Genomic DNA, 19,354 nt, shown 5'->3' with positions numbered 1-19,354 from the left:
GATAATAAGAAAAAATCAAGAGAGAGAGAGAGAGAGAGCAAAAAGGAAAAAATAAAGAAAATTGATTCAAAGGGGAAGATAATTTTGTCCTAAGCGAAGAATTCGACTCGTCGCTCGAGATTCTTGCGTTACACGGACGAAGAAGAGGTCGCGGAGAATTACGTAAAGCATTTCGTTCGCTCCGAGTGTTTGCTTTGTCTAACTGTACCCACGAACACACACAAAGAGGAGAAAAGAAAGAGAGAGAGAGAGAAATATACAGTCGACTAGAACGACTCGTAAAGAAACTGCTTTGTACGCAAGAAGTTGAAGAAAGACGTTATACCAGTTTGAAGCGAGTTCGTTGTTCTTCAAAAGCGGCCTTAGTTTTTCTCTTAAGACGAATTAATAGGACACATACAAGTGTACCAACCGAAAGGACGATTATGGTGACAATCCTCTTTCAACATGTCGCTGCCAGTGATACGCATTTTGTGAGCTTTGCAGTATAGGACACGCATTTTGCAAGCAGCGCCGAGCTTTTACGAGTCAAAATAAACTTCTCCGCATTCTCGAGAATAAGTGCTACGATATTATAGAACGAAAATCTACTTATCTATAATACGAAGAAACGAGTTCGACTATCATTTTTACTTATACGTAGGTATCCCTTTTCCCATGTGATTCGTGATAGTTCTTGCAATATCGGATTCGATTGGCTTTCTAAAAGCACATCGTTGCAATCGTAAGATAGTGTAAAGTGTTCTCTTTTGATCGTATAAATTCAACGAAAACGATCGATCAATCCGTTTTTATAAATGAAACAAACATTTTATCGATAGAAAATAAACAAGGAAAAGCTCGGCGCTAGTGACAATCGTCTTTCTTCGTTACTGACAGGAGCGTTCGTTCGTTCACAGATGTCTCACATTTAATCTGCTGTTAACGTGTTCGTCCAAGTCGTCAAACTCGGAGATAGCCGAAACTCTTCATCGACCTATCAGGAGCTTGTCATTTCCAGAAGCTAGTACGATGGGTGTAAGTTACAGACATGTCGTGTATGTACGATCTCGAGTCTCGAGAAAATTGAACGTTCGTTAAATGGAAGAATCGATTATACCACGAATCTTTTTAACATTATCACATTGACATCATCGAAAATAATAAAATTAATTAGTTGGTTAAATTAAAACGATCGAACTAATTTTTACAAAAATTCGTTCTCCAATCTCGAATCTTCCATTAGTTCGATTAGAGAGTTAGAAATAGAATCTCGATTGGCTTTTTTTTTCTTTTCGTACCTCTTCTTTTTTTTTTATTATTTTTTATTTATCACGAAAACGGATCATTGTTCACGAGAAAAAAGTTGTGTCTACGAACGTAAGATTCCGAACGATCTTTGGATTCGTGAGAAATCTCAAGTAGCTTGACTCGCTAACTCGAGAAATCGAGGATCGATCGTTTCCAAGAAACCGAGGAGAGAAGTGGGATTGATAACGTCGATAACGATTACAGAGATCTAATTCCTTTCAGATCTTCCTCGCTATCGCTGTGCCACTCGAAGATCCCCAGAAATCGATTTCCTTGTCGTATTTCTTCGAAGCCAGCTACAATTTACCCTCGAACTTGTCGTACTTCGAACCTTGGTCGGCGAAGGCTTCGGGAGGAGAAAGAAAAAGAAGGAGCAGCATCGACAGAACCACGATCTACCGGGTACTCGAAAGTAAATTCAAGAGGTAAGCTCGTGGCTCGATAATACTTCGAGAAGTCGATCGACGACGCGAATGAGAAATTCGTGCCATGTGCATCGTCTTTTCAAGCACGACGGGAGAAACGTTCGCTCGCTATAACAGAAATGAAATTTTTTCAATTCTGTTTCAACTTCAAATGTGTGTTTTATGTAGAAACAAGAAGAAAAAAAAATAGAAAAGTAAAAAGGAAAAAAAAAAACGAAAATATTCGCCCGACGAGTTCGTAAATATATCGAGAAATTAAAATTAAATAGGTAAGTACGTATTACTACGAACTATTCCGTTGGGAATGAAGAAAATCGAAGCATAAAAAAATCATTATTCGTTTTTCCCCGTTGGCCATTTTCACGAGTACATCGAGCCATTTAAATTCAAAAGACGTTTCACAAGCTTAGAAGGGAAAGAGGTGGGTAAGGTGAATTCACGGAGCACATACTCGCGAACCAAGCAACGGCAAGTTCGTCAGGCGAGTTGCTTTACCAAAAATCTTTCTCTCTCTCTCTCTCTCTCTCTTTATTTATCTATCTATCTTTCTTTCTCTCTATCTCTCTCTCTCTCTCTCTCTCTCTCTCTCTCTCTCTCTCCTTCGCTCTCGATTTCGGTTTTACGAGAAAGCTCCTTCATTTGTGGAAACGACGACACGCTACTGGGATATAACGTATGTGCGAACGTGGCCCGAATTACGTATGCGAAATCCTCTGCAGTTAGAGGATCCTGAAGTCCAATGTAAATAGTACTTAGCTTGGGAAGCAGTAACGACGAGCCAGAATAATTTCGTCTCGTTATCTACTTACCTTTATTTTTCTTTCAACGCTTATTTTCCTTCTCTCTCGACGATTCAGCTCGGGATATCTTGGAAGGGAATGCCTACTGAAGACCATCTGCGAGAACTCGGAATATCCTTTGAGACATAACGGTGTCATCGGTGATATCTTCCACGTCCTATTCACGTAAGTTAATCGAAAGAAATAACGAACGTTCGATGAATCGGATTTATTCAGATTTTTATTTCTAAAAAATCTTCATTTCTTTTGTAAGAAAAATTTAATTTATAAAAAATTAAAGTAATACGCACATGATAAGTAAAATATAAAGTAAAAAAAAAAAAAAAACTCATTAACATAAGAATTCATAATTTATCGAAAACTATTCCCTCACAGATCCAAGTTTATGGTCGTTTAAAGCTTCTCATTGGAATTAATAATCATTTACTTTGTCGACACACGGTGGTAAAAGGAGAAAGAAACTTTTCAAAGTTTTCGTGCATTAACTCAAACGGACATAGTAATTTTATTAAGTGAAAAAGAGCGAACAGTCACGGTTGAAACGTTTTCACGATAAATCTTATGTTCCACTTCCAATGTTATAAACGTATTCGCCGAACTCATTCATTATCTTGCTCGTTAATGCAATCATAGTCGGAGTCGAGAAAGTTTGCTTTTTAACTGGCTAGAAATTATTTTCAACAGCCAAGAGGATCCTTGTTTATTTCATTTTCTGAATATGAGAATAACGTGAATTTCAGTTGCATGTACCAAAACGTATGTAGATAATTTATTGTTCCATATAAAATAGAGATGTATTTCTTTCGAGAAAAGCATCTAAAAGTACGCATAAGCTTTACATCATCATGCAATAACGAAATAACTTGACGTTTGCCAAAATGTTAAAATAATTATTTTGGACATTTAAGCTGGCGAAATCTATTTGTAAAATGAATTCGTTTTGATCTACTATCTTCCCAAAACACAAAGGAATACCAGAATTTAGTGTTTTTCGAATGCCAATAACAATCTACGAAACGAATGGAATTTTTCAGGAACAAAAGAAAGAATTAACGATCCCGAAGAATAAAGCATCATTTTCATTTCTTTTTCTTCTAATTTGTCTATCGTACAATACTAGGCGTACAATACGAGTCTAAGCAAATTGCATAAAAACCATAAACGAACGAATTAACGTCATAACTCACGAATTACATCGCGAAAGGGTAGTTGTGTCTATCGATCCAATGAATGCTAATTTTCAATACTCAGATTATTTTAATCGTTTTTGTTTCATTTATATTGATTCATTTGTTTCTCTTATTGAATTTAATAATAAAAGATAAGCTTACTTTAATTTAATTCTTATTATTGTATAACTTTATAAAATTTTTATATCACCTGGTTATATATATTATTTCATTTTTTCGTTATTATCTATTTTTCCAGACGGAAAGTAAGTAGGTTATAGAGAGTTAATGAAGCTCCATATATTTTAATATTTAATTTAATTCGTATATATATACATATATATTATAATTTAAGCTACTCAAACTCCATTACAAAATCAATATTCATCAGAAACGATGCTGATTTAAACCGAAAGGAAATGATGCAAACCGATAAAACTAACAACAATGATATACTTTAACTAAAGTACTCGATTAAACTCAAAGTTAATGAATAAAATGGAACGACTCGGAATATGCGTCGGAGTAGTAGGTCGAGATAAAAAAGAAAAAAGAAGAAAGAAAAAAGGAAAAAGAAAAAATAAAAAAGAGGAAAAAAATGAAGGAGTTTTCAGTCTAATTCCCTTCATTCTTCTTCTAACGTTCTTTTTTTTCCCTTTTTTGCCTTCTTTCGTATTTTTTGGATATATGTATCAAGGTGACATAAATTGGAGTAGATATACATACATACATACCGTCAAAAGTAAATTTGGTTTAGCCTTCTCGTTTTTATACTTCTTTTATATTGTATCGGTTAGCTTACCATTCATGCACTCGCAAGCATACGTAGGACGACTCGTCTGTCTCGTTATGTATGTTCTGTGTATATCTATGGATATGTGTATATGCATGTGTATGTTCGTCTCTCTCTCTCTCTCTCTCTCTCTCTCTCTCTCTCTCTCTCTCACTCTCTGGATGAGAATGAGAGAGAGAGAGAGAGAGAGTGCATGCGTGCGTGGGAGAATACGTCTGTATGTCTGTGTATGTATGTGTGCGTGGTTATACGCGTGGGAGCATAAGCTCTCAAGCCAGGGATGTATGAATAAAGGAAAGAGCCCGCGGGCAGGAAACGCGACGACGCATTGTCGTCCTCGTCGATGTTCTCGTCGAGAAGCTCCGTCGCTGCTTTCGACTTCGCTGAAACGAAAAAATGGATCGTACGTTTAAAGAAAGATATTTTCTCTTTATCCTCATGATTACACGATCGCTCCTCGAATCTCAATGAATACATATGTATAGTACTGTTCGATCACTGAGAAAGAATTTATTATTTTGACAAGATTAGAAAATAAAAATTACCAATATTTTTAATACGACCTATATGAATAATCTAATACATTTGTTAAAGTTGATTTATTGATTCTTAAGGAATTGATTTATGGGATTACATGCATTTAGAAAGTTCAAAATAATCGATATTTTTCAAAATATTTTTATTCGATAGTATTATCCTTCTGAAATATTCTTTGAAAGTTTCAAAAATTGACAAAGTTACAGCTGTCGTGTTCAATATTATATTTACCTTAAACTTTAAACTTTAAACTCCTTTTCTCAAAACTATATTTTTCAAATCGGTGCCAATCATATTTTGAAAACTTCTAAACCGATTTGAATTAAATTTGACATGATTATTTTTTATGTTATTTGATCTTTTTTATACGAAAATTTGTTCAAGAGTCATAGTTTCTATTTTTAATCATTAAGGAACTATTGAAATTTTTTATCGAAAATCACATTTTTTATCGTACTTTATTGAATTTCCGTTTTTTTTTTTTTTCATTTTTGATAATATCCTGAGGCGATGTTATTGACACCGCAAACAACGTTCAAAATGACTGTTTTATTTGATATCGATAATTTCAAGAAAATAACGGGTAGTTCTAATCTTTTTATCGAAAAATATTTCTCGAAGCACTTACTATCAGACATAATTAATGATTTTTTATTAACAAAATGAATTACATGCAAAACAAAATCATAAAACTTGCTTTTCTTTCGTACCATCTCAATGTTTATGACCTCCTAAAGATCGTTAATTTAGTTATGACTTTTATTTATAATAAGATTTCGATACTTTGAAGATTTTATTGTGTTAAAAATCGTTAATTTAATAATATGCCTCACTCATATTCTCGATATAATTCTTATTTGTAAAAAATCTCTGTATATTTGGAGGATTATATCGTATTTAAGTTGGAAATATATTTTTAGAACAAGTGCAAAAAGATCTTATTTGTGATAGAATCGAAAACTATTGAATATAATTTTAAATGATTATGTGTCATATCGAGATCGTGAAAGTTTTGATAATTAGCACTTTCGTTACTGTTTTCCACGAGTAAACCTGGTACGAATTGTTTCAGTCCTACGACTTCGCGACATGAGAAACTGCCGCGAGATATCGTCGAGGCCGAGCTGGTTGGACGTAATGGAAGCTGCTCGAAGTATCAACCGCAATGCCCCGTGGGACTCTTCGACTTGATTGGAGTCCTCGTATGAAGCTCGGAAAACCGCAACGGTTTGTCACGCCGCTACTTCCGACGAACGAACGGGGCTGATTTCGCCTGCATAATGGAAACCACTGAAAGAGCGAAAGCCGACAGAATTAAATAGAACGTGCATATCTCCAAATGTCTTTTATTATCTTTTTCTTTCTCCATTTAATCTCTTGTAATAAAAACTAGATTGCAATATTATTATTATTTTTATTTCATTTAACAATATCATAAAAGCGTTTTAGCATATATATATACATACATGTAATATTAACTTTCTGTTAAACAGTCTAACTTTGGATTCACACACTTTCATATCTATATTGTTATAAAATTTTATTTCATTTGGTTGTTCACAAATTTAATTATTACTTTATATAATATAACTGAAATACTTCATAACTAACTTCTAGATATAAAAAAAAAAATCGAATTATACAGAATTACCTATATTACAATGAATATACATATATGTCATTTTCAAAAGTTATTGTTAACCTAATTTATACAGTGAAAATAATTATTCTCTGACGATATGACATTGTACAAGAAAGTATATTATTTCTATTAATTTTAAAATTAACTTTGGGATATAAAGAAAACAAGAAAAGGAACTCTAAATGTCTATATTTTTATATCGTCATTTATATTAACAACTCCTATTAGATTGACGAGTAAGGTATTCTTTTTGTCTTATTTTTGAACACGAACACCTCTTATCCAATAAAAAAAAAGACCAAAACTTACAATTGTAATATCATTGTTGAGTTCTATCATCATTGTTAAATACTGCTAAATACGCATGTCAAGAATATATTTTAAAATATACATATATTTATGTTTTTTCCAACGAGGAATAAAAGGAATAAAGCTTACATAATAATTTCGATATTCTTAAATTATTTTAATACTCTACAATAAAAACAATATTAAAATATGCCATTCTTTTTGTTTCGAAAATATCTTATTACGTTTAGGATTAATTGAATATTGTAAACTTATACAATATATTTTCAATATTTCACAAATAATCTTGTAAATTATCGATCATTATCATATTTTCTCTACTCGATTTACTCTATTTCTTTAATACAACATGATCTGTAATTTTTATATTTATTGATTTTACCTTTGATACACTCGATCTTTTTTTCACTCGTTAAGAATTTGATCTCGATAAGATTCAAATGATTGCATTCTTCGAAGTTTCTCATGATCTAGTAGATATTAAGAAGAAAAAAGATAAGAGATCGTTTCAAGTTTTTTATTGTTCGAGAATACGTCTATATGAACGAATGAGTATAAGAGTGGGAGAAGAAAAGGATACAGGAGAAAAGCATAAAACGATCATTCCTTCTTACGCTCGTTTTCAACTTGATTGGACTTTCTCATCCTAACTGCACAGTTTGCAAGAATGGCCAGGTTACGAGACACTCGCCACGAAGAAGTCGAAGGAGCTTCCTTTCCAAGAAGTAAACAAGCTGATTTTATCTACATAATGGAATTACGTTGGCGCACGTAACGCGGGAGTGGCTCTTGTAAAAACGAAAGGTCACAACCTCGACTGAGGAAGAAAGGAAGAAAGTAAGAGGAGAAAGAGAAATAAGGAAAAAGGAAAATGCTTAACAATGATCGAGTCGCGACAACGAAAAAGCCAGGACAATCGTTCTTTATCTTCTCGTAGATATGTATACGTTAACAAGTTAAAACGTCAAAGGAAAGATCGTTGCTCTTTTGAATTTTGGAGTAATCAAATATTTTTGAATATATTGTTCCTCGTTTTTTATAACGCTACCGATTTAATTGAATCAAAAATGAAAAACATATCTTATCAAAAAGGATATAACAATTTGAAAAAAAAACAAATTATATTGTATAATCTTGCAGAATAGGAAATGCTCAAAAAAATGACTATGTTACTGATCAACATGTCTTCGTCTAACTAAATTTTATTAATGATCAGAAATTGCGTGTGCGTTGTTTCATTGAAATAAAGTGGTTGAATATATTACAGCTTCAAAAGATGCAAATATTCCAGAAACTACTTTAGTTTATGTCGTTTAAATTTAAAAGACAAAGGGAAAATAAAGCATGAATTTTCCTTTGATATTTATGCGAAATTATAACAATGATAGTTCGATGCCAAGAAAGATGTCTAATTTCCATGAAAACTTTGCCGATGGATTTTAAATCATTCCAAAGCTCTACAAGCCCTACAGTTGGACGAATATTGGATTAGATTATCGCAGCAAATATTCTGCATTGTCGACCGAGCGAATTCACTCCCCGTTGCTATCGAAATCACGGTTATTAAAGCTCGCCGATATCGCGAGCCACCGAACAAATCCCTCGATTAAAATCATAGACACGTATGTATACGTGGCTTTGATCGAGATTCGATTCGTATAGAGAGAAAGAGAGAGAGAGAGGGAGAGAGGGAGAGAAAGGGGCAGAGAGGAAGGGAGAAAAGAGATTTAAGCGAACCAACAATGGACAATACATATACTATAATATTTATCTAACAATAATAATTCATTGTTATACGAAAAATCGATTATTATTGTTATTATTATTATTAGTATTATCATTGTTAATATCAGTACGAAATGATATACACACGTAGGGACGGAGGAAAGGAAAGCGCTCGGAAAAACGAGGTCTCTTCGATTTAGCGAACTTTCGTGAGTTTTCATTAGAGCTTCGAGAGCGTCGTACTAACCAAGAGTGCTGGAGGGTAGAGAGAGAACCGACCGAGGGCAAGCTGCTACTCTCACAAATCCTGATAGGGGAGCGTTATGTAGTCGTAAATCCCGTACTTGCAAGTGGAATAAATTTCGGAACATTTCCTCGTACCATCGACCTTTTCAGCTTCGGCGTATTCCTTGTGAAGATCGACTTCGAAACGCGATGAGGATGGTCTGCAAAAGAAAAACAAAAAATGAAGAAAAAAGAAAAAAAGATGAAAATAACATGGCCTCATTAAAACAAGAACAAAAATTCGATTTTATTCGATTTTAGCAGAATAATTTACAATTAAAGAAGATAATTTAAGAACTCCTGTTACTCTTCATCCGCGAATATATCTGGAATATATCAAGAGATACGTTAATACACTCACGTGAACAGGATGTGCAAGAGATCTCCAAGGACACCAGCATTGAGTTTCCAGTCCAGTTGTGTGGTCTCGCATATGGATTTGAGAAGACACTGTCGAGCCGGATAGCCGATTCTAGAAGCACGCAACGAACGATCCATCATCCGGTTTCTCTTCTTCAACTTCGCTATGAGATACGGCGAATAGTAAAGCGAGACAAATGGGGATTCTTCGGGAAGCTCGGACTGAGAAGGAAGAAACGCATATAGGCCGACCCCTTAGCTCTTTCTCTTTTCTATTAAACTCTTGACACGAGTGTTACTTTTTTCCGTCGCTTGACGTTTCTTTCTAGTTCGTGTGTGTATCTATTTGCGACTGACGAATGACGAGAAAATTGGATCAAATTTAGGGAGAAGGATGGATACAGCCAGTGTGTTCTTGATGGGAAGATTGTTGTACTTGCTTAAGCACTGAGTACAATAGACTCACGAAAAATGAGATTTTCTAAGACTATCTACGGAATGTCTTGCTTCTGATCGATACGATTTCTACGTGACGTTAAACCGCTCTGATTGAAAAGAGAACATTCACTTTGAAGTGCCACGGGATATAGTATAATTAACGTCAAAGGGATATAACGGAAAGTTGGATGAAAAATGACTTTTGCTCGGTCTTTGAAGAATCTATCTATGTCAGAACACAAGTATGTTTGAGTATGTATGTACTATCGAGACTGTATATGTATTAGTCGACTATGAGAAATTTCACAGGTAAACAATGATCGAATCTGATAAATAGAATACAATAATGAATTCTCAAAATTAGGTAATTAGAATCTCTGTAACGATTCGATCGACTGCCTTTTAATTTTGTGCAAATAATAAAAAAACTTGCTATACATAGTCAAAAGGATCTAAAAAAGAAAAAATAAGATAGGAATTACTCGTTGCGAAGGATCGATTTTCTCAAAGGAAAATTGACGATGTTGCGCGACAATCGGTAGACGTCGGAACGACAGATTTAATTACTCCATTCGATAGTCGATAGTCACGAATGCCCTTCTACGAGACGATTCATCTTATCAACTTCGAAGATTGATTAACGTTACTCTTCGAGAATCCATTCGAAGCAGTCGCTGTCCTATCTCCCTAACAAGGCTCTTTCCGATGAACCGACACATTCGTGCACTAGCCTGATGAATCTCCCCTTTCTCCTCTCTACGTGCACGACTCTCTCTTGCTTTATATGCCTTCTGTCCTCTCTCGTCTATATATATATGCGCGCGCACTTGTGGGTTTGTGTGTGTGGGCGCGTGCACTCGTGTGTGTATGTGTGTGCGTGAGTGTATGTGTACGTTTGTATATATGTGCTCCCTCGTGTATGTATGTGCGAAGTCTAGCGTGTTCCGCGACAGATGCGAGACATTTAAATTGAATTTGGCAAGTACGAGAGATTTGCATACTGACGTTACACCATCAGACGGCGAGTTGCACCAAGATCTCCGTCAGAAGGTCGATGATGCCAGAGATATTAAAAGACTCTTTGTAATCTCTGAGAGAGGGAAAGAGAGATATGTCGTTATATATGGGCGTACAAATTTACTCACTTATGAAGAACATTTTTCTTCAAATTATCTACCATCAAGATTTCTTTTCGTAACAACGTCAAAAAATGGCATAAAAAAAGTTGAGATAAAGCGTATGAGAAAATAAATATCTTTCGCTATTATTATGTATCGCGAAGTCCTATTCGTTTTATTACAAAAAATATCTTTTATATTGAAAAATGTTTGAAAAAGAATAAAATTATTTGAAAATAATTGTTTACTAAATTAACAGAACTTTTCAGGAAATCTAAGATAATACTCGATCGTTGATCGCGCGTTTCGTAAAGAATAAAAAAAAATGATATAAATATTTAATACCTGCATCTTCAAAATACAATATATCTATATATATACTAGATCTCATTATTTTTTTCCATAAATTGTCAAAGGATAAATGTTCAAATCTTCTCAAGTGAAAGAGATTAATCATCTAACTGAGTCCAAAGTTCAGACAATGAATACTAGTCCTGATCTTTGTCGCGATATCAACAAAATTTACATCCTGAGTGGTGCTTTATAAAATTAGTGTCCTTCAAAGGTCTATTGCGAGCGAGATATCAAAGACTGTCTCGACCTTATCCCGATCTACCCAGGTAAAGAGAACGTTCTATTTAATCTGTATTTTAAACGCTAGATTACACAGGATCGTTTATACTAACGATTTAAATTTTGATTCCAACATGGAATAGATCGTGGTGCGATCTATGCTTTTTCTTCGCCTTCTTTCTCCCTCTTTGACCTCTAAACCGATATCATCCTTCGTCGGCAACTTATAATTCGCCTCGAAAAAGAAGGCAACCGACATCGAGTACTTCGTGATTGGATCATCCAAAGGTATTGCGAGAGCAAAGAATATCTAGAAATAAAAAGAAATTATAATTATGTATGTATGCATCTTTTCCAATCTCACAATTCGTAAAGGCAGCCGTCTACTTGAAATTAAAACTATCGCGAATTACTCTCAAGAATATTTCTTGCTATACCTATTCATTTCATTCGCAAGTAACTATATATCTCAGGACATAGTTCAACTATCTGTAAACGATTACGTTGTAAAATGTTCTCAAAACAGTGGAATATTATTATCAAAGAGCTACACATCTTGCGGCAACACCAATCAATTTCATATCCTAAATAATAGCAGTATAAAAATGAAAGAAATATTTAAATTGATAACAATATATACTTATATATATAAGGTAAATTCAATATTGAACAGATGAATGTAAACGTTATTTCATGCTTATCCCAAAACAAACAACAAAACAAACGAACCTAAAAGGTGAATCTCGAATGGATATGGTTCTGAAAGTTGCTGTTTCTGATAGTAAGCTCTCGACGAGCATGTTAGTGGCCCAAGAATAAAAATTCTTTATGTTTTTCTCAAACGTATACAAAATTTGAGGGTACTCTCGAGAGCAACTATTGCAGGAAACTCTCAAGTGGATGGCCGCTTTAAGAATAGGATCTTTGAGAGAAACACTTCTATACGAACTTTTCTATATTCTCGTCTGGCAAACTAGGACGTCTTCTTTAAAACTGAAGCCAATGATCGATCAGTGAAGCTTATGAAAATAACGCAAGCCATCCTAAGGGAAGGAAAACAAGAGAGAAACGAAGATGAAACGAGATGATGCACATACAGAGTGTCTCAATTAATTCGAAAACCTCTTAAAATATCTTCGTTGTTGATATTGATATACATATTGATATTACGAAAAAAATATTTGAAGAAAAGTATTGTTTGATCTAATGATAGTAATATCGTGATTAACATAAAATTTTATTCAAGATTATTTTTTTTTTCAAGATAATTAAAAAATCATCGGGTTTTCTTCGTCCTTCATTTTTTTCTTTTTCTAGTAAAATAATGATTCTAATTTTCTAAATAATTTCTTCCTTCGACATATTTTCGTATCGTCAAAAGAAACGGATGTTTTAAGTATATACTTGAATTAAGTGAAACACCCTATATATAGGCAGCTCGCTTTATCTTCGAATCGAACGAACCCTAGAGATAAGCAGCGATATCCCCGAGTGTCTATTTTAAAAAGACACAACCTGTTATGTAGGTGTACCAAGCTATCCCCCTTCATATTCATCCACAAGTTATCGCTGTTAACCGATAGGATCGAACAACCGGATGGCAATAACCAGAGAAAACGGAGGTCGAGAAGGGTTAGTTAACTCCTTTACTTGTTGCTTTCTCGACGTTAACGAGGGACGGCTAAGAAACCAAGCTACTCTTCTAACATTAACCATCCCCCATCATTCGTTCGTTTCATCTTCGTCGTAGTTACGTTCCTACTTCTATCATAGTTGGAATGCCAAGGAGTGGAAAAAATAAAGCTATGAAAAAAAGAAAGAGAATAAAATACAAACGATACTTCATTTTACTTTTATTACACATAAAGCATATTAAAAGTTATTGTAAAATATGAAAGAATCATAAGAACAAGAAATTCGTTAGTTATTTTTAACTACAACAACACATTATTGACATATATATTCTAAAGACACATTATTTGAGAGACACACACACACACACACACATATATATATATACATATATACATATATTGATTAATAATTATAATAATATATCAATCATGAAAATTAATAATGATGTAATATATATATAAATTATGTATTATAATGATAAATCGGAGAATTATCTTCCTTATATTACTTACAGTTGTATCTACCAAATTATACTGTTGATTATACACAAAATATAGCTATATTATACCTATACACACGTACATATATAATACCTACGTAGTAAATACGCAATGATGAGGTGGCTTGATAGGATTCCGCCACGAGTAAGCTGGAAAATAAAGTTGCGGCGGACTGCGATTAAAGCCACCCTCGCGTTGATTACTAAACTGGACGAGCTGGTAGTTCGCCGGTAACTCGTTGCCTGCCTGCCAGTCTCGTCGACCAAACCAACCGAAAACGGAAATCGATGGCCTCGCTTATCAACGGCCACTCTCCTCTCATCTTTCTTTCTCTTTCTCTCTCCCCTCTCTCTCTCACTCTCTCTCTCTCTCTCTCTCTCTCTCTCTCTCTCTCTCTCTCTCTCTCTCTCTCTCTCTCTCTCTCACTCTCTCTCTTTCTCTCTCTCTCTCTCTCTCACTCTCTCTCTCTTTCTCTCTTTCTCTCTTTCTCTCTTGAAGTCCCTCCGTTTCGTCTATCACACTTAGAGCGTGAGAAATCGGTACGCTCTAACCGTACCTAGCGAAAATAATTTTATGTCCGCTTCATTAACACGGGGGAATCCCAATTTTCTCTTGAAAATCGTTTATGATTTAATTTCCTCTTGTATATAATTTCATTCAAATTTCATGCGATAAATGAATTTAATTGCAAATACTTTAGAATATTTCGTTGTTAAATGTCGCTGTAACTTTTGTATTTTTCCCTTCCCTTTTTTCTTTTCGTTTTAAAGATAGTTCGACTTTTTTTGTTAAATAGTTCTTTTCTTAGTCTAGTAATTTGTTCTTCGATTTGAAAATCATAAAATACTTATTCTATATATTTCTCTCTTTCTCTTTCAAAAAGAATCTTTATGTTCTGTCCTTTTTTTCAGTCTCGATCGTTAATATATATCAATTTTATTTTTCGTGATCTATATAAACAAACTAAATAGTCATATAATCTTTGAAATCTACCCACTATTCAGTTCACGAATATCAACATGAATAAATGAGATTTACGCGATAGGAAATATACCTATATAGGAAATTTCGATTTTACAAATTCGATTAAGCGAATTACAAAGTGTGTACTTCCGGCCGAAAGTGCGAGGCTTTGAATTTTCCGATTGAAAACGACAAAGCGTTCATTAAAACATCGAACGCGTACGGGAATCATGTCGGCGGCATATCGAACGACATCGTTTCTCTCCATACTCTTCTTCTCTCTCTCTCTCTCTCTCTCTCTCTCTCTCTCTCTCTTTCAAAACATACATACGTATACACATGATGCACCAACTGCATTTGCAATATTATCGCGACGCAATCAGGGCACGCGGCGCGCCGTAGTTCAAAATGCCAAACGATATTACGAGCCCTTCGTCACTGGCAAATACGTACGGCAAATAAGCGCCGCCCGCGTATACGCAAATATTAATTAACAAGCCAATGCGTTGCATTTGTCACGTGGACTGTTCGAAAAGGCAGAGCGAACTCAGACTTTGAAGAACAGAGTGAAAAAAATTTAGCAACTTTGTGTATTCAGACTTATTTTGCTTTGCTTTTTCACTATAGGCACGACCAATAAAGTCTAATTTGTTAACCGAAGCATTTTTAAATATTACTAGATGATTCTTGTCATATCTGTCGTTACGCAATTTTTTCTAATGACTGTAAATCAAAAAGGAATTAAATATGGATTCTCGTTGATAAGTAACTTCATTTTTTAGTCAATCTGTTTAGTCGTTTAAATAGATAAGTGAATGATATATATACAAACAGTAGTTTTGTAGTAGTAGTTCTAATATTTTACAAGAATTTTCAGCAGCCTCAATTAGACACGGAAATAATCGTTCGTTCCATTTTTTGTTATATAGAAAATATAAGAAATTTCCTGAGGTTCTTTTTAAAAAAGAAAAAAATGTGTCTGCATAAGTATAATAATAAATTCTCACCCCCATTTCGCTTTCTTCGGGATAAGAAAGACTCCTAACGTGACGTCGTATAACTTCCGTCATATTTCTTCCCATAACATTAATCGAAGTAAGAAGAAGCGAGACGACGAACCTGAAAAAGAGAGATAGACAAAGTTAAAAACTATTCTAAAGAGCATCGACTAGATCGATTTAATCGATATTAATCAAGTTTCACTAAACACTATAATTGTCAAATGTTCATCCATAACAAGTATCTAACAAGACTATAAAACTATTTTATCAAAGACTAAAAATCAAGACGACGACGTTCCATTTAATATCTCAAAGAATAAAACTATTCCCACTTAGCTTTTCCATTATATGTTTTAATCGAGAACGGTACGCTTTATTTACCATCACTGTAGAAAGATATTTAAAATTGTCCAGTCCATTGTACTCTCTGCTGTCCACAGCAGGAAGATCGAAAGACCGCGGGTCATAGAGAAAGAGAGAAAGAGAAAAAGAGAGAAAGAGAGAGAAAGAGAGAGATAGAAAGCGATGAGAGCAGTCGAGAGAGAGAGAGAGAGAGAGAGAGAAAGAGAGAGGGAAAGAGAAAGAGAGGGAGAGAGAAAAAAAGAGAGACATATAGAAAGCGATGAGAGGAGTCGAGAGAGAGAGAAAGAGAGAGAATGGAAACGATATTTCAATCTTCATTCTTTTACAATTTTGCTCTTTTTTCCCACCGTGGCGAGCCGATGGGTAATCCGCATATCGCGACGAACGGTAGATAGATTTCCTTTTGAGAGTATTGGGGGGAGTGGCTGGTGATAACACTGGCATCGTTGGTGGTGAATGTATGAAGGGTAGGTCATGAAAGCAACGAGTTCGAGAGAAAGAGAAAGAGATAGAAAGAGAGAGAGAGAAGAGGCGGGTTGATTGTAACTGGTCGACCAGACCAAAGAGAAATTGCATTTCCTACCACGTATATCGTCAACCCTTGCGTCATTTCGTTTAAACAAACCGCGTCCATTGCTGCTTGGTATGGAGGCTTCGATATGACCAACATCGCCAAAGAGGCGCGGAACTCTCTTTTTGGTAGATTTACTAGCCACTTTGATTACGCTCTTGAAAATAATCCCAACCGGAACCCATCTCGATGAGACAGTCTACTATGCTTTTCCGTTTCTATTAACCATCTCCTCATTTCTTTTTAACTATTATTTTTAATATACATAAATATATATAGGATATGAAGTATCAACTTTTTCCATCTGAATTATTTTCTTTATTTTCAATAATATCACCGAAAGATGGCTTAGACTAAATTAGTCTTCCTTCATACCATATTACACACAACTTTTGTATACCAAGTTTCGGTACATTACTGAAAATAACAGAAATAATTCAAATAAACAAAATGAATGCTCTATCCTATATATACATGCGTCTCTCATAAACTCTTGTTCATACACTGATACATATGCATAACATGATTATGTTACATCGCGATACGAAAATCGTTGGATCCTGCGTACTCTGTCTCCTTAAGCAAGTACCACGGCTGTTGGATTAATGATACGACAAGGACTTTACCTTGGTTTGGTAAATAAATAAAAGCAAGCTTTTGGAAATGCGCCGAACGATTATGCATATGCATGACGCTATTCGTTACTACGATAACACAAAATGTAAATCCAGCAAAATTATGTAAAACATTACTATATATATATATATATATATATATATATATATATATATATATATATACTTTGTATTCTTGTTTTGTCGTTTTCTGTTTCTTTTTTATATTATACGAGATAATTTTTTTCGAATTAAAGAGAACAAGTTTTTCCTACTTAAGATTCACGATATGTCTCCATTGATCTCGATACTAAATATAAAAGTGACAAGCGTTAATAGCCGTGTACGATTTTTACGTTGCGAAAGAACTTCTTAAACCAGCTTTGGCTTCTAAGCTCAACAACTCTAAGGACTTGTATTGAAAGGATTTCGTTGTTCCACGAAGAACGTGAAGCCGCAATAAAATCGTTCCAAGTGCCACGATCGGTACCTACTCGACGAGCGTTGAAATTGATGATAATGGAATCACTATCGAAAATTTCCTTTTCTTTCTCTTTCTCTCTCTTTCTCTCTTCTATACATTTCTTAGCATTTTATACGAACGATAAAATTGTAAGTGTTAAAAACAAAAATATTTTGAAATAATAGAAGCAAAATTTTATTATTTTCCAACCCGCGCGCTCGTTCCGCGTCTCCCTCTAAACGTTCATTTCGAGCCTATCAAACTGTTGTGTTGTTTTCGAAAAACATTTGCGAACGTTGTAAATGCCGCTTATGTAATTATTCTGCTCGCCGCAACGAGAGTTTCATTGATATTTGCCCGATCAAATTATTTGTTATTTTTGTAAAACGATCCGATGGTTGGCAAAAATTCCCTACTATCGTAACGTAACGTTACGTAATCTCTTTGGTACACTTGTCCCCGATATCGATATCGATTTCTCTCCTTTTTTCTTTTTTATTTATTTATTTTTCATTGTTTTTTACTATACATAGCTTCGTAATAGGCATCGACACAAGGGAAATTTTTATCGCGATGAGTATTTCCATTGCCAAAACTAAATCAATATAACGAACGTTATTCTGACGCGTATTATTTATATTCAACCTTCAAATTAAAAAGTAAAAGAAAGAAAAAGAACATTCGTTAATTCGAAAAATAATATAAAAGAATTATTTTATATTATTTATAAATTTTATTAGTTGATATCAGTTGATAAAATATAATAAAAATAACGATATTCTCGAAGAAATAAAACTACTCCAAAATATTTATTCAAGTTATATTTACGTGAATCTCGAAATTTCAAAATATCTTTTTACAATCAAAGACTTAAGAAGGGAATTTATAGACGATCGCAAAAAGTTTAATAAAATTCTCGGATCATTATTTCTTTCTCTCTTTAGTCCTTTGATACCTTTACCATAACGTCATGTTATGATTATGATCGTTACGTAGCTGGAAAATAGGGAAAAGGGGAGAAGAGATGCTCGTAAAGAATATAATTATTATCAAAATCAATCTCTTCTATGAAAGAAAAGATAAAGATCAGGGAAAGAAACGGTCGTTTCAAAAGGAACGACCCATCCATTGGTAATATTTTCTTCCTTCCATTCCTCTCTCTCTCTCTCTCTCTCTCTCTCTCTCTCTCCCTCTCTTTCTTTCTCTCTCAAACTCGTATCTATCTATCTCGTTCTAACTACATAAAATCGTAGCAAAGTTCCATTCCAGAGAAGCTTCCCGTCGGGAGAACATTCTGTCGAAGACACCTTGATTACAATCCCAGAGTAATTCCCCGTGTCCTTTCACCGAGTAAAGGGCAATCGGAGAAACGTCAGTAAAAACGGGTACATTTATATTTTTTGGAGGGCCTGGCTGCCTGGTTGCCTGGCTAGTTGCCTACCTATCTCGTTCGCTAACAACCCTTTGCCAACCAACCCAACGTCCTCCAACCTCTCTGCTCTTATATAATCGAATTCTCATCAAATATTTAATAAACCGTTCCCCAGCAGTCTTTCGAGAATTTCGATTCGTTGATTCAATTAAGTCTTATTGATTCTGCGATCAATACTGCACTCAATGCTTCGATGATGAGACGAAAAGGGAGAGAGAGAGAGAGAGAGAAACAGAGAGGAATATGGAAAGTAATTTCTTCATTAATAACTCGCAATCTCTTTCTCCTTTACGATCTTTGAACTATCGCTCTCTCTCTCTCTCTCTCTCTCTCTCTCTCTCTCTCTCT

At 34.5% G+C, this 19,354-nt stretch overlaps 2 protein-coding genes across 6 annotated transcripts in view; one reads left to right on the top strand and one right to left on the bottom strand.

Moving 5' to 3' along the window:
- Positions 1–269: 269 nt before the first annotated feature.
- LOC122633347 lies at positions 270–6,222 on the top strand. The gene is made up of 5 exons (XM_043821141.1): positions 270–473; positions 900–1,017; positions 1,513–1,715; positions 2,573–2,680; positions 6,087–6,222. Exons 1-5 carry the CDS (start codon positions 448–450, stop codon positions 6,220–6,222), a joined length of 591 nt encoding a protein of 196 aa, XP_043677076.1. The 5' UTR covers positions 270–447.
- The window catches only part of LOC122633348, a 26,260-nt gene continuing 13,077 nt past the window's right edge, over positions 6,172–19,354 (bottom strand). For 2 of the 5 annotated variants that reach the window (XM_043821143.1, XM_043821142.1), the window contains exons 2-5: positions 15,570–15,681; positions 11,578–11,774; positions 9,337–9,447; positions 7,469–9,136 (exon numbers count right to left, since the gene is read on the bottom strand). In XM_043821143.1, the coding sequence (XP_043677078.1) occupies positions 8,989–9,136; positions 9,337–9,447; positions 11,578–11,774; positions 15,570–15,644 (531 nt within the window). In that variant the 5' untranslated portion in view covers positions 15,645–15,681 and the 3' untranslated portion in view covers positions 7,469–8,988. Of the gene's footprint in view, positions 6,305–7,468; positions 9,137–9,336; positions 9,448–11,577; positions 11,775–15,569; positions 15,682–19,354 lie in introns of those variants that run through there. The other 3 variants (XR_006328089.1, XR_006328087.1, XR_006328088.1) reach the window with 3 other exon arrangements.

The sequence above is a fragment of the Vespula pensylvanica genome, chromosome 12 (genome assembly GCF_014466175.1).
Source record: "Vespula pensylvanica isolate Volc-1 chromosome 12, ASM1446617v1, whole genome shotgun sequence".
Classification (NCBI taxonomy): domain Eukaryota; kingdom Metazoa; phylum Arthropoda; class Insecta; order Hymenoptera; family Vespidae; genus Vespula; species Vespula pensylvanica.
This window is presented reverse-complemented; position numbering and strand designations above follow the sequence as displayed.